The 17171-nt window shown below is 38.5% G+C and overlaps 1 protein-coding gene across 1 annotated transcript in view; it reads right to left on the reverse strand.

Moving 5' to 3' along the window:
• Window positions 1-1392: 1392 nt before the first annotated feature.
• C4H1orf87 (chromosome 4 C1orf87 homolog) overlaps window positions 1393-17171 on the reverse strand; it is a 96311-nt gene continuing 80532 nt past the window's right edge. The window contains 3 exon segments of the mRNA XM_088834855.1: window positions 1393-1553; window positions 8884-9091; window positions 12701-12780. Coding sequence (XP_088690981.1) covers window positions 1393-1553; window positions 8884-9091; window positions 12701-12780 — 449 coding nt within the window.

A 17171-nucleotide genomic window follows, 5' to 3' on the forward strand; every position in this document is an offset into this window, starting at 1 on the left:
GGGCAACTCAAGGATTATAAGAACTAGAGCATGTTAGAATAGAAGGCCCTCATTTATGTTAGTGGATCTAAGTTATTTGGCTCTTCAGGTTTAATTCATAAGACTTTACAAGATGCCCCATAATATACAGTGTATTAAAGGGGATACTCAGAGACTTTCAGGGGCTTACCTCATGGCTTGGTGGTAAAGAATCTGCCTGCAAATGCATGAGATGTGGGTTTGATCCCTTGGTTGAGAAGATCCCTTAGAGAAGGAAGTGGCAACCCACACCAGTCTTCTTTCCTGGGAAATCCCATAGACAGAGGGGCCTGGTGGGCTACAGTCCATGGAGTCACAGAGTCAGACAGGACTTAGTGATGAAACAACAACAGAAGTCTTCGATTTATTTTTTCCCTTGACCTAACTCCTTCATCCTGTCTCCCATACACAGAGATTTGAAAATCAGGATCCAGGTCCTTCAGCATTAATAATAGTACTAGGAATACTTCTTTCTCCGAAGTCCTAGATTTCCCTCAATGAACTCATGCCACCTGTGTGTGCAATGTGACTGTAAATGTGTATTATGCAGGGGGTGCAAATTGGGGGAGGGGGAGAACTATGGGAATGAGTGGAAAGTTTTGCTTGATTTTGCTACCAGAGGAAACAAAGAAGAAGTTACCTATTTCCGGAATCCTTTGTCCCAGTGAAGTTGCTCAGTTGTGTCCGACTCTTTGCAACCCCATGGACTGTAGCCTACCGGGCTCCTCAGAAGTCCCTCCTAAAACCTGGTATCCACTACTCTGCAGAAACATCCCTGGAGACAGTGTAACGCTGTCTAGTTTTGTACTAGAGAAAATATTAGACTTGTTCGGAAAACCTCACTTGAAATTCTGCTTCTGCTGCTTAGTATTAAGATAATTCATTGTTAATACTTTTATTTTTTCTTATAGTGTGGAAATTCTAGAATAGTGACTAGAGGAAAGATTGACTTATTCATCCAAAAAAGATGTATTCAGGTCTCTTATGTGACAGGCATTTTTGGAAGTTGACAACATCTAGCATGTTTTTTACTATATGGAATTGCAGAGTTTGCAAAAACACTGTTTGATCAGCAATATAGAAAAGAAATCTTTGAATATTCATCATCAGTTTTATAAGATTAGAAGAGGATTTTAAGAAATTGGGCTTTTGCCACCTCAGAAGAGAAAAACCTGGTTTTCTCAGATCACTTGGAGCTGCTTATGAGCAAGCATCCTAGCCAGAAACCAAGTCCAAGTTCAAAGTGTCTACAATAGCTGCGCCGGCCTCAATTCTGACAGTGCCTCCACCACTGCACTCGGGCTGGGGAGAAACACGTGTCTGGGTAAAAAGGGAGATAAAGGGAACATCTGTTCTCACAATATGGGCTTGTTATCATAGCTCCTTTAAGTACCGAAGTGCTGGCTCCAAGAGCATATTTTCTCCAGCACAGAAACTCCGCAAGGCCTGGTCAATTTTCCGAGGGCTCAGGGACAGGTTGTAAATGAGATTGTAGTTGTGAATGAGGCGTCTGGCTTGTTCCTTCTCTAGGACTCCTATGATTAGGTCAGGTGAGTGAGAGGTTTTTAAAAGAAAATGGAGAAAACACAAAAGAGGAAAATGAATTAATTTGAATGACTTCTGAGCAAAAATTAAATGCTAATAGTTTGAAACTTTAAGCTTAAAAAAAAAATTACATCCTAAAAAGATATTTACAGTCCTGACCATGTGTCATAGATGCTGAGAGGAATTTGACAGTGATCTGGGGGAGAGGGGATGGGGTCCAATAAAATCCATAGGTAGACTCTAAAACAATTTTAGCTTGTTCTTTGTAGCCATAAAACTTTAAAAGACCAATATTTGAAAATGGTGGGGTGCCTGCTACAAACAATTCCTAATTGTTCTGGTTTTATGTTTATCTTATTGAAATATCCGAACACATTCCTAAACATGCAGGATTTAAATAGCTCACTTTTATGCATTTCTGGAAATGTATTTACTGTAACTCCCTCCAGCTTGCTGTATGATTACAGGTAAATCATCTAACTTCTTGTGGCTTAGAGTCTAAATCTGTGGAATAGAGATGGTGGTACTTATCATCACAGGATACACTCTAGTACCCACATATTATGTGTAGCAATGCTGATGTGCTTTTCATGCTAAGGGTAAGCAGATTTTGATAGTTGCAGAGAGGAGTGTAAGTGTAGAAACGATAACAGCAAAAATCAATAACTCATTGATAAGCCTTGATTTGTGAGTTTATAAATGTCAGATACTGTGCCTGGGGATAGAGAGGATATTGAGAAGGGGTTTGTTACCTTAGGAAGATCCCCAACCAGTCAGGATGATAAGAGAAGCAGAAAATTAACTAGAGTGCAACAACAACAATATTGATTGATACTCATATACAGCATTCAGCAATTTTCTGGCATCCCTACAAAGAACTTAACCAATATTGACTCACTTAATCCTCACAACAACTCATTTTGCAAAGAGAGGGAAACTGAGGCATGGAGATGAGAATTCTCTTGCCCAAGGTTGTGATTACTCCTTGCATTTAATCATCACACTGTATTATAGAATGAAGGGAAAGAGATTGTTTCAAGCAGGGCTCAGATCATTTTCTAAATATTTCCCATGAATTGTGAACATCTACACTACAGGTATCAAGCTTTTTAAATACCTTTTATAGGGGTAAAGGATATATCCCTTGCATATTGTTCTTCTAGTCTCCTGTATTTGCATAGGTTGTCATAATGATTGTGAATTTTTTTCTCAAAGAATCCAGAGGGAGTGGTCCCCTGGCCATTTTGTAGAAAGTCATGGCTAATCAGTTAGTGTTGGGCTCTAGTGACACCTGTCATCTCTGTTTAAGCTCTGTTTTTGTTCAAACGTGCAACGATAGTTAAGTGTAATGTTCTCCTCTGAACTACGTTCTAATGAGTGTTCCTAACAGTGGACTACAGACAGCTGGGGTCCTAATGTGATTTATTGCATCCAGTTTTATTCGATCCTATCCGGTCCCTTCCCATCCCATCCCATCCTATTCCATATCATCCTACCCCATCTCACCCCATCCCATCCCATCCTATTCCATACCATCCTACCCCATCTCACCCCATCCCACCCTGTCCAGTTTGCTATTTCTTTTCAGGTTTATTTGTGGTCTCTTTCTCCTATTAGAATGTTGGTCCTTTCCTCTGCAGAAATATCTTTCTTTGAGTTGGTCAGTTGCATCTTTGCAGTTTTCTGGATGGGGTGGCTGCTCTTGACCTGGTCTAGATTGGACCCCTCGAGACATTTCCTCATACCCTACCTCTGGAAATATAAGTCCTGAGCTTTGGAGTATGTCTGACTGAGAAAGATACTTTAACTTTTTGAGCCTCAGTTTCCTTGACTCTAAAATAGGAATAATTAAATTGGATGAAAATGAATAAAATAATAAGTGCTTATCACAGTGTTAGGACTATAAAGTACTCATTAGTGTAGATACTATGATAGGATGGTTATAATAGTTATATCGTCAACATTATTTAAAACACATGGGAATATATTTTAACTAGAAGAAATTATTTGTGTATAATTTATATTTTAATTAAAAATTAGAATTAATGTTAAGAAATACGTATAAGAATCACCAATGGTGGTATTGGGGGGCCTTTTCTTCTATCTTCTAAGCTTTACCATTAGTAGAAGATTTGTAGTATTAGACAAAAGTCCATTGGCTGAAATTTATTTCTGTCTGATTTGCTGTCATTAGGGAATGCCCAAAACAATTGTATAAAATAACCTTTACAATCCATCTTAGTGTTGTTAAAGCCTGTCCCTATCCTACCAGAACCAAAATGAAAGTAGTAAGAACCTCTTTACTATCCACTTCATTTTACAGTTTGTAAAGAACTTTAAAATCTCCCTGGATACTTTCTCAAATCTGGGAGGTACGTTTTATTTTTATCAGTTTTACTATTTTACAGATGAGGAAACAGACTTGGTGAATAAAAGTGACAGCAGTTCGCGAAGTCTGAACTTGAATCTGGTTAAAAACACACAAAGAAACAAACTAACAAAGCAACAAGCAAAATCTCATGCTGTTTCCACTAGGTCATGGGAGTCTGATATAGTGGGAAGTTCAGTAGAACTGGGGTTAGAATTTTGCCTCAACTTCTCACTGGCTGATATTTTATCACTTTGAGTTTGGCTTTCTTCTCTCTAAATAAGAACATTAATCCTTTCAGCAAGTGGTTGATGTGAGGAATTAGTGATGCCATGTATACAAAGTCCAGACCCATGCAGAGAATATCCTTGAGGGCTTTCTTTGCACTCTGCCTCTTTGAACTCTAAAATATTTTCTATTTAGCCTTCAGTTCACTGGGAAAATTCCAAATCCACCAGTCACTCAGACATTTATCCCAACCACCCATCTTTCTGTAGAAAGCACGACCAGCTATTCATAGTCATTCCTTATTCTTTCTCCTCCAGGATATTTTCTTGACAACCCCCATTAAAGAATAAGCACAGAGTAGGTTCCCAGAAATGCTAATTTAATGATGGATGTTCTGCCTTCACCCTGGATAAAGAACACCCTGCCCTACATATTTCCTTGCACATAATAAAGATCACTGATTCATCATTGGGCAGAGTAGGGATGATCTACTCAGTGTCTAGAGGAAGGCTGTGGTGGTCTTCTAAATACTGTGGCTAATAAACCAAGAAGATGACCTCAGTTAATCCTCTTTCCTCATTAAAGATAGTTGTAGATGTTTCCAGATCTGGCTGACACATTCCTTGGCTATTGAAGAACTAATGAATTTCATAGAAACAGAGAAAACAGGCATAAATAGTGAAAAGGCCATGAGAAAGTCATTTTAAATCTGCCAGAATCTGCCCCAAAGTCAACAAAAGTGCGTTTTTTCCCCCAGAACAGTTCAGAAGTATGAGAAAGGTCCCAGTCTTAGGGGAGTCTCTTAGCAACTAAGTTTATGATCTGTCATCCATCATCAAAACTCAGCATTTGTTTCTTTAGAAGCATCTTTTCTCTCAGCTTGAGTTTTGGTTTTGTTTTTAACCCCATTACCACTCTTGCAGTTTTGATATGTATACCTAGACTGATGATTATTTCAGTAACCTTTTTTCAGATACTTTTTTCCGGTATCTTCCCTAAATGATCCATTTCAGCTTTCACGGTGATCTCCTCTAGTTGAAACTTGGTGTATGCTGGGTAGAGAATTACGCTCATCCCAGTCCACAGGATTCACAACTTGGTATCAGCTTCACCATCTGGTTCAACATGAGCTTCAGTCCTGTCTGTCTTACTCTCTTCCCCATCATATTCATTCTCACCTTCTAACCTTTGCAGAAGATGGTTTCAAAGTCTTCTGTACCTCTCCTTCCAAGTTCAGCTCAAGTTCTTCTAGTGAGCCCTCTCTGAGTACCTGCCCACATTACACAGTGTGCTTTTTAAAAAAAAATCTCTTCTGTCTTTTCTTTGAATTCTTTAACTCTAGTTTTTGTCTTCAATTATAATTCTTTACTATAATCTGTCTTTAAAAGTTTTGTTTTATTGGCATTGAACTATTGCCAGCCTTTAGGTAAACCTTTACCTAAAATTTCCTTGATGAGACCATGTCTCATGCTTTCTGGTTTTCCTCTTGCTCTAGCCTCTAGCACAGTGCCAGGCTTATAACAGAAGTTTAATAAATGAGTTTCTAATTCAGCTAGATGAATTTTTCATCTAAAATTTTCATTTCCCCCTCTCTTTGGTATAGTTATTAGAAGTCCTTGGGTATTGTAGGATATTTATATTTTATGTGGTCTAGAATTCAAAGCAAGATAAAACAAAAACATTACAGAGAATGAAAAGGTATTAGTACTGTTATATGATCACTTCTAGAAAGTACTAATGTGCACATTAACTCTTTTTGAGATGTAATTGATATTAATATATCACATTGCATAAGTTTAAGGTGGACAATGTGATGATTGATACACATGTATATTATAAAATGTTTATTAAAACAAGGTTAGTTAGCAGTCCTTTACCTGCCATAATTACCATTCTCTTGTTGTTGTTATGGTGAGTCCATTAAAGCTCTACTCTAACCGTAGCTTTCAAGTACACAACACAATATCGTTAATGAGAGTCACCATGATGTATGTTAAATCCTTGAAATTTATCTTCTGGCTGAAAGTTTGTACCCTTTGACCAACATTTCTCTGTTTTTCCTGGCAATCACCATTGGTGGTATGGAACTACGTGTTCCATATTTTTAGACTCCACGTATAATGCTAACTCTTCATGAACACAGTATGTAATTAAGTACAATTCCAGTGCATATGTTTTTGTATATGCTCCCTCTTTTCCATTCCATGGGTCTCTGACCTAGTTCTGAATTTCATTCTCTCTCACTTAGACATTGCAATAACATCCTTTACTCTTTTTATGCTTTAAATTTCTCCTTCATTCTGCACATAGCCTTGAGGACCTTTATGAAATACAACTTCACCATATCAATCCCTGCTTAGAAACTCAACATGCTACTCACTATCTTTGAATTAAATCCAAATTCCTTGGTCTGTTATCTAACACCTTCCTAGATCTGATCCCATTCTATAGTTTCACCTTTTTCATTTAATAGTCTTCTTAATGGCACTTCTATTCTATTCAAACCAAATTCCTTGTATTGAGCTTCATACATAATGCTTTGCTTGGCTAACTCGCACCCGTGCCAGAAAGCGCCCTCCATTTCATTCCTTTGTATATAAACAGTACTTGATCTTTAATGAGCAATTTCAAACTAATATAACCTTTCCTGATCACCTCACTATGAAGGAAATCTCCTTTCTCTGAATGCCCACATAGCACCACCCTCTAATGGCATTTATTACCTTCTATTTTGGGTTTAGTTATTTATGAACATTCACTCATTTATTTGTTCCTTCAAAAAAAGGTCGAACAGAACTGTGCAATGTGCCAGGATAAAAAAGGAATGTAGTCTACTGGGTGGATAGTAGGAAGTCCCAAATAGAAAGATACAATATAGAAGTATGATAATGGGTGTTAAAGAACACTGAGAGGCCGATAAAGGTTGGCCCAGATCTGTCTGGGGAAATCATGAACGTCTCAGAGGAGTAGAGCTTGAGTTCCAACCTAAAAGATGTTTAGACACTAATTAGCCAGGTGGACAAGGTGAGGAGCTGGCAGGGGGTTGGGTAGTTACAGAGGCAGATAGCTCAGGTGGAGGGCGTAGGTTTAGAAAAGGCATAGCCACAGGCAAAAGCAAGGCACGTTTGAGGAAGGCAAATTAATCATTATAATGGGGAATACAAACTCCTGTTAAAGAGTTTAGAGGTCAGCCTGTTAGCAGGCACGCTGAAGATTTCAATTAGGGGAGTTACATGATTGGATTGTGGGTTAGACTCAGAGAAACTGTCAGCAACCTGGTAGGGGATTCATGTCTGATTCATCTTTTTTTTCCTAGTTGTGCTCAGCACAGTGCCAGGCACATGGTTTATGTACAAATTATATTTATTAAGAAGTGAAAGAAAGGGAGGTGTCCACTTACAGACTACAACACAAATAGAAAGGTATATGATTGCTTCTATGTCCTGGCTATTGTAAATAGTACTGCAATGAATACTGGGGTGCAGGTATCCTTTCAAATTATGGTTTTCTTTGGTATATGACTAGCAGAGGGATTGTAGGAACATATGGTAGCTCTACTTTTAGTTTTTTAAGGAACCTCCATACTGCTCTCCATAATGGCCAGTTTGCATTCCCGTCAGCTGTGTTGGGAGTTCCTTTTAATCCATACCGTCTCCAGCATTTATTATTTGTAGATTTTTTTGACAATGATGGCCATCCATTGTAGTTTTGGCTTACATATCTCTAATAATTAGTGATGCTGAGAATCTTTCCATGTGTTTTTTTGTCAATGTGTATGTCTTCTTTGGAGAAATGTCTGTTTAGATCTTCCAGTCATTTTTTGATTGGGTTGTTTTATTTCATATTGAGTTGCATTTGCTGTTTGTATATTCAGGAGATTAATGCCTTGTTAGTTGCTTTGTTTGCAAGTATTTTCTCCCATTCTGAGGGTTGTCTCGAATGGATAAAGAAAATGTAGTACATATATACAATGGGATATTATTCAACCATAAAAAGAAATGATGCCATTTGCAGTGATATGGATCAACCTATAGATTTCTATACAGCCAGAAGTAAGTCAGAAAGTGAAAGACAAATACTGTATAATATTGCTTATATGTGGAATCTAGAAAAATAATACAGATGAACTTATTTACAAAGCAAAAGTAGAGTTGCAGATATAGAAAACAAATTTATGACTACCAAGGGGAGAAGAAGGGGTGGGATAAATTGGGAGATTGGGATTAACGTACATGAAAGTGTGAAAGTGTTAGTTGCTCAGTTGTTTTTGTGACCCCGTGAACTGTAGGCTCTCTTTCAGTGGAATCCTCCAGGCAAGAATACTGGAGTGGGTAGCCATTCCCTTCTCCAGGGTGTCTTCCTAACCCAGGGATCGAACCCAGGTTTTCTACATTGCAGGCAGATTCTTTACAGTCTGAGCCACCAGGGAAGCCCTTGACATAAATATACAAGTATATATAAAATAGGTAACGAAAATCTGCTGTATAACGCAGGAAACTGTATTCAGTGTTCTGTGGTGACCTAAATGGGAAAGGAATCTAACAAAGAATGGATATATGTATGTGTTTAACTGATTTACTTTGCTATACAGCAAAAACTAATACAATGTTGTAAAGCAACTATACTCCAACAAAAATTAATAAAAAAAAAATGTGTGGATCCCAGTGTAAAATGAAAAAAAAAAAAAAAAGAAAGGTGTATGAGCTGTAAGCTGCACACTTCACCTGTATTACTCAGATCACACAGATAGAGGGCATTTTCTAGCTTCCTGAACCTGTCGATCCATGTCTCACATTCTTCAGCTGTGTTTTTCATCACAGGACTGACAGAAGGCTGTGAAACTGGCCTGATCTTCAAGGCATTCAGGAAATCTTTGGGGGCTGAAGTCTCAGCAGGTGGGTTTTCTGGTTTCAAATCTTTTTCTGGAGTTTTCTAACAAAACAACACAAACATCTCACTGGTAATGCATTCACCACCCAGAGATCCCCCAGCTTCTTGGCTAATGACAAGGCTACACAACTAGCAATATTTATTGTAGGTCTGTCTTGTAAATCTGGAGGATGGATTTCAGGTTCTCAGTGCTATAGGACCATATCTGCCAAGTCTTACTGGACACAGACTACTATGTTGCGTATTTTCTTTTTTCTCTAAAGGAAGGGTGAAATTGTGACTTTTATTCAGCTTGCATTTCTAGTTACACAGAGGTTTTGTAACTAGCTTTTTCATGATGTTCTACTCTGTTTTATACTATTGGGATGCATAGACAATGCTTTTAATTTCTTGGTGGGAAAACGTTTGAATCCTTGAGTGTGAGATTCTTGACAAAAAGTGATTTAAACAATAATGTGATGTGACTTGGATGTGTGGGTTCACTGTAATGAATCAAGGTGCCTCTAGTTTTGCCTGTCCTGTTCATTTAACAAAGGAAGCTGAGGCCCAGCATGGGGAACAGACTTACTGAGATTGTACAGTTAATGGTAGACAGAAAACTAGATCAAGGGTATAGAGATTATGTCAGGCTCATCTTTGTATCCTAAACTCATGTCCAGTACAGAATAGAGATGTTTTTAGAATAAATAGACAAATGAGTTTCGGTAGATCCATGAAAGACATTCTATCACCTGCCATGTAAAGAGAGTGGGCATTTATTGTTTGACCTGCCCAACCCCACTTTTCCAGGAATTACCCTTCCTGTTGAACCATATGGTTGTAGAGAGAAACATCATGTGTGTAAGCACATAGTGCAGGACTGGACATCTAATGCAAAATGGCCAATAAATACAATATCCAGTGATTTTGGGACCACTTGTGAGAGTTTAAGGCAGAGATAGGAAAACGGAGACTATTTTGGGTGAGAGGTGAGAAGAAAGAGAGAAGGGATATGAAACATGTCAGAGAAGAGTGAGCATATGAGAAGTCGTGATGATATTCAAAGTTCAAGTCTCTGATTTTAATTTTTTATTTTTCTATTGTTGGATATAATTATATATATATTATTATATATATGATTGTTTATATATTAAATAATTATAAATTATTTTATATACACAATTTGTTTTGTAAATAATGATATATGTAAAATATGCTCCTCTATCCATCTAATAAATTAGTTGGTTGAGTTGGTTATGTTGGTTGCAATCCAAATATTCTTAACTAATTTGTCACAGAATTAGGCTTCCCACTTTGTATTCCATCTTTGCTTCTCCCAACTTTCAAATACCTGAATTTCTCCGTCCTTGTCTCAAACTTCTCACATATAAGCTGTGGAGATCCCACTGCTCTAAAGAATAGTAATTTCAATAAGAGGCCAAGTTAACAACAAGCATGAATTCAGTAGATCCATGTAGATTCATGCTGGGGAATATGGAGAATCATCTTGTTTGAAATAATATAATGCTTTACAAAATTGTATCCATATGGATGACAAGTGACCAGTACATTTTAAGAGATTAATATATAAGAGTTCTACTTTTATAAAAACAATTTTGAGAGAAGATGAAAGTTTTTATAAAGTAAATACTGTAGGGATTCTTATACTTTTTGGAGCTTTGGACTATTTTAGAAATCCAATGAAAACTTCAGATAATCTACTCAGATAAATGCACATTTGCATAGGATTTGTATGATTTTAGAAAATTCAAAGAGGTCCTGAAATATGTAAATAATTACATATTTCAGATATTTCCACACTCTCTTTGACCACTAAAGACAGGGAATGGGGGAATGTGTATGGGTCTGAAATTACAGGCTCAACCTAGTAGGTAAGTAAGTAACTGACTGCTGCTGCTGCTGCTGCTGCAAAGTCTCTCCAGTCGTGTCCGACTCTGTAACACACCCTATATTGTTTTGGTCCCACTGTGTCAGGACGAAGTCCGAGTTCCTTTCTTGGCCCTTGAAATCATTTAAGTTCTTATTCTTGCTTCTCTTTTGATGTATGCATCTTTTTCTCCAGCCACATAAAACTGGGGAAAAAAAAATAAAGCTGCCTGATGCTCTTATGCCTTTCACATGCTGTTTCCTCTGCTGTAAAAGTCCGTCTTGCCATCTATGCCTCAAGGCGTTAGGCTCTTACTCTTCCTTCAAGGCCCAACTCATATTTCACTCCTTGTGTGAGGCCTTCCTTGACAGCCTCAGGCTAGGAGAGGGGCAATTCTTTGTAGCCCTTTTATCCATCATAACACTTATTACGTTATGCCGGAGAAGGCAATGGCAAGCCACTCCAGTACTCTTGCCTAGAAAATCCCATGGATGGAGGGGCCTGGTAGGCTGCAGTCCATGGCATCACTAAGGGTCGGACACGACTGAGCAACTTCACTTTCACTTTTCACTTTCACACATTGGAGAAGGAAATGGCAACCCCCTCCAGTGTTCTTGCCTGGAGAATCCCAGGGACGGGGGAGCCTGGTGGGCCTCCGTCTATGGGGTCACACAGAGTCGGACACGACTGAAGTGACTTAGCAGCAGCAACACTTATTATGGGATAGTGTCTGTTAGAGTATCTCTCCCCTCCCCCAGAGATCTGGAGGCTGGGCCTGTGAGTTAGTCATTTATGTATCTACAAGTTTTGGTTAGTGACTGTCACACAGTAGGTTCTCAGGATATGTTTACTGAATGAATAAGTGAATGCGTAAATGAACAGTTTTCTCTGGGACAATCAGGAAGCTGCTTTATCAAACCTCTGCTTCAGTTTCCCTTTCTAAAAAGTGAGACAACAAATGCTGCTTATATAGGAATGTGAGAAGAATTGATTATTGCAGAGATGCAGTAAAATCTTCAAACGAGGCAAGAAAAAGAGCAAACTATATATTTTTTATAATCTTACACACAACAGACTTAACACTCAAGGAGAAAAGCATTTGCTGTTGTTTCTTGCATGGCAGAGGCATGCCAAAATGGATACTATTTTCTAAAATATTTCAAAGTGTGAAGTGTATGAAGAGGCCTCCCGTCATTTGAAGATGAATTATGTTCTAATCCAGGCATTTAAAAAAACAACAACAACAGAGAAACTCAGGCTGTTTTTCAATTTTGTCTGCATCTTCTGGCTAAGTGCTGAGAATATTAAAAAGAATTTTAACTGCTTGCCAGATTTTCTTTTTTTAAATCAAAGAGCCCATTACATTTTAAAATGTGATGTTTGGGGAAAAGGTCACCCTGCTTCGGGAAGCTGGGTTTAAGATGTTAAAATAGGCCTCACAACAACCTTTTATCTTGATGGCGGTTGGTGACTGGTCACAGGCTTTGGAAGGACACCCATTCACATGCTACAGGTTCAATGTTTGGGGGCCAATGGTAAGTTGGTCACTGAGGGGTGATGAGAAGTTTCTGCAAGCACACAAGCTCAGACAGAAACCAACCACACTCCTGGAGTTCTTCTGTCTCCCTTCTCTGCTTGAGTAGAGTCTCAAGTCAGAGATAGTCTGATATTGAAGTACTGGATGGAAATCAAAAATTCAGAAGGGAAGGCCTAATCCAGCATCAGAGAATAGAAGGCAGAGGATTGGTGAAGCCCATCCCCAAGTTCTATACTAGGCTGCATACCATTTGTTCAGCTTTTCCTTGAGATATCTCAGGAACTTCAGGATGCCCTGGAGTAGCAGAAATTTCCTTTCCATTCTTTCCTGGACAAGAAAGAAAAAATAATTTTAACTTGGTCTCTTCTTTTTAACATATACACATATACACCCAGGCAAAGAAAATGCTGAGACTCTGCTATGTGGTTGGCATTGTATGGGGTGATGGGGATACACTGGTGGATAAGAAGGATCTAATTCATGCCCTGATGAAGCTCACAAAGGGGCTAAATAATCACTCAAGATTATTATTTAATTACAAACTACCATAGACACAACAAAAGAAAATGTGAAAATAAATTTCTTTTGGGATAGGGGTAGGAGTGGTGGAGGATCAGAGAAGGCTTCTTGGAGGAAGTGACACTTAAACTGGGGACCTGGGGGTGAATAGGAGTTTCCAGGCAAAAGTGATGGTGGTATTGCAACAAAAAGAATAAAGTGCTTAGGAATAAATTTACCTAAAGAAACAAAAGACCTATATATAGAAAACTATAAAACACTGATGAAAGAAGTCAAAGATGACACAAATAGATGGAGAAATATACCATGTTCATGGATTGGAAGAATCAATATAGTGAAAATGAGTATACTACCCAAAACAATCTATAGATTCAATGCACTCCCTATCAAGCTATCAACGGTATTTTTCACAGAATTAGAGCAAATAATTTCACAATTTTTATGGAGACACAAAAAACCTCAAATAGCCAAAGCAATCTTGGGAAAGAAGAAAAGAACTAGAAGAATCAACCTGCCTGATTTCAAACTATACTACAAAGCTACAGTCATCCAGAGAGTATGGTACTGGCACAAAGACAGAAATACAGATCAGTGGGACAAAATGGAAAGCCCAGAGATGAATCCACAGACCTATGTACACCTTATCTTTGACAAAGGAGGGAAAAATATACAATGGAGAAAAGACAATCTCTTTAACAAGTGGTGCTGGGAAAACTGGTCAACCATCTGTAAAAGAATGAAACTAGAACACTTTCTAACACCATACACAAAAATAAACTCAAAATGGATCAAATATCTAAATGTAAGACCAGAAACTGTAAAACTCATAGAGGAAAACATAGGCAGAACACTCTCTGATATAAATCACAGCAAGATCCTCTATGACCCACCTCCCAGAATAATGGAAATAAAAGCGAAAACAAACAAATGGAACCTAATTAAACTTAAAACCTTTTGCACAATGAAGGAAACTGTAAGCAAGGTGAAAAGACAGCCTTCAGAATGGGAGAAAATAATAGCAAACAAAACAACTGATGAATTATTAATCTCCAAAATTTACAAGCAGCTCATGCACCTCAATACCAGAAAAATAAATGACCCAATCAAAAAATGGGCCAAAGAACTAAACAGACATTTCTCCAAAGGAGACATACAGATCGCTAATAAACACATGAAAAGATGCTCAACATCACTCATTATCAGAGAAATGCAATTTGAGAAATGCAAATGCATTTGCAAATGCATTATTTGAGAAATGCAAATCAAAACCACAATGAGGTATGTCTCACACTGATCAGAATGGCTGCCGTCAAAATGTCTACAAACAATAAATGCTGGAGAGGGTGTGGAGAAAAGGGAACCCTCTTACACTATTGGTGGGAATGCAAACTAGTACAGCCACTATGGAGAACAGTGTGGATATTCCTTAAAAGCTGGAAATAGAACTGCCATATGACTCAGCAAACCCACCGTTGGGCATATACACTGAGGAAACCAGAATTGAAAGAGACACGTGTACCCCAATATTCATTGCAGCACTGTTTACAATAGCTAGGACATGGAAGCAACCTAGATGTCCATCGGCAGACAAATGGATAAGAAAGCTGTGGCACATATACACAATGGAATATTAAAAAGAACACATTTGAGTCAGATCTAATGAGTTGGATGAAACTGGAGCCTATTATACAGAGTGAAGTAAGTCAGAAAGAAAAATATCAACACAGTATATTAACGCATTTATATGGAATTTAGAAAGATGGTAACAATGACCTTATGTGCAAGACAGCAAAAGAGACACATATATAAAGAACAGACTTTTGGACTCTGTGGGAAAAGGCGAGGGTGGGATGATTTGAGAGAATAGCATTGAAATATGTATATTACTATATGTGAAACAGATGACCAGTCCAAGTTTGATGCTTGAAACAGGGCATTCAAAGCTGGTGCACTGGGACAACCCAGAGGGATGGGATGGGGAGGGAGGAGGGAGGGGGGGTTTGGGATGAGGGACACATGTATACCCGTGGCTGATTTCATGTCAATGTATGGCAAAAACCACCACAATATTGTAAAGCAGTTAGCCTCCAATTAAAATATATTAATTAAAGAAAATTAAAAACAAACAAACATAAAAAACCATGGTGGGCATGTACATAGAGCAGAGAGTTCCAGATAAACAGAGATATAAGCCTGTTGAACTTCCCTGAATGAAGAGGGCTTTTCCAGTTTGGGGAGTGGCAAGGGGCCTTTTCCTGTGGTCTTGCCTCTTAGAGAATGAAGCACTTCCATCTCCCTTTGCATTCAAGTTCACACTTGAAGGATTGGGTAAAACCTTTGTCTTCCCCTTTCTTGTTCCTTTCTATTTCAGAGGTCCTATATGGGAAGAGTATGGCATCCCTACCCCAGGGGATTTTACGGCTCATGTACTACTTGCTCTGGCTGCTGCCTTTATGAATAGAAGAAATTTCCTTAGGAAGCAGGAAAAAGACATAAAGACCTTCAGTTTAAGTCCACTAAGGCTTATTGTTGGCATCATTCATTCATCACTCAACATCTGTCATCAGACTTGGCAACTTATTTACTGTACAAATTCATATGACAGCTACACAGCACAGATTTCTGGGAGCCTCAGCTTTAATATTTAATGCATAATTCAAATATGCCATTGTGTGCATGCTTAGTCACTTCAGTTGTACCCGACTCTTTGCAACTCTATGGACTATAGCTCACCAGGCTTCTCCCTCCATGGGGCTCTCCAGTTACGAATACTGGAGTTGGTTGCCTCAATCTTCCCAATCCCAAGGGATCAAACCCACGTCTCCTGTGGCTCCTGCATTGCAGGTGGATTCCTTACTGCTGAGCCACCAGGGAAGCCCCAAATATGCCATTAACAAATACATATTGTTTCTGAGTTGGCTGTTGCTATTTTCAATAAAATGATTCAATCAATGAATTTTTAAAAAAGGTAGAAATCGACAGTATAACATAATGGTGGGGAAATAGAGGCTCTGAAGCCATATTCCTTGGGTTTGAGTCCTGGCTTGACTCTTTTCTCTGTTAGCTGCATGATCTAGGGCAAGGAACTTGTCCTCTTTGTGTCTGTTTCCACTTCTGTAAAATGGGGATATGCCATCTATAGGTTAATGTGAAGATTAAATGGATTAGAAAATGTAAAGCAAATACTTGGAGCATAGCAAGTACTCAATAAACATTAACTAGAAGCTATCTATTGGAGAAGGCAATGGCAAGCCACTCTAGTACTATTGCCTAGAAAATCCCATGGATGGAGGAGCCTGGTGGGCTGCAGTCCGTGGGGTCGCTAAGGGTCGGACACGACTGAGCGACTTCACTTTCACTCTTCACTTTCACACATTGGAGAAGGAAATGGCAACCCACTCCAGTGTTCTTGCCTGGAGAATCCCAGGGATGGGGAGCCTGGTGGGCTTCCATCTATGGGGTCACACAGAGTCGGACACGACTGAAGTGACTTAGCAGCAGCAGCAGCAGACGCTATCTATGTAAGGATGCTTATAAAATAAACATATTGGATTAAAAAACCTTTAGTTAGACTCATAACATTGCACTTACAAATCATTATGAATCTTCTCCCACAGTTTCTTGATGGAGAGGGCAATGTGATTTCATAACCTCTGAAGGCCCAGAACCCAGCATTAGAATAAGTACTCAATGCATGTAAAATGGATGATCATGTGCCCTTAATTTGAAGTTTGGAAAATAAAGCCACCGATTGTATATTTCTGTGACTCCCATTCCTTTTCAGGCCCTATAGGAGGAAGGATTTTTCTCTATCCTTCCATATCTAACCCAGATGCTATAGATGAACTTTGGTGTCAGGTATGAATGCTATTAATATAATCCAGATGTTTCCCTTTACCAGCTGCAAGCTTTCAGATCCTAATCTTGTCAGTTGTGAAAAGGGAATGATGATTGCATTTTGAAATTATGATTTGTGTAGGTAATTAAAAATTACCTACATAAAAATGCTTAACACAGGGAAGATGCCCAATGCAAAGTGGTATTGTTTGTCATTGTGTTACTATAATGTGATCTTAAGCAATCTAGTTTCTCCCGGAAAGAGAACTTTACATTATGTGCCAGGAATTTTTCACATGCATTATTCTTTTTAATATAAGATCTAGAACCTAGAGTTTGTCCCAGTCCAGTTTCTCCATTGT

This window comes from Moschus berezovskii, chromosome 4 (genome assembly GCF_049115385.1).
Source record: "Moschus berezovskii isolate FMDL1 chromosome 4, NW_MosBer_1.0, whole genome shotgun sequence".
Lineage (NCBI taxonomy): Eukaryota > Metazoa > Chordata > Mammalia > Artiodactyla > Moschidae > Moschus > Moschus berezovskii.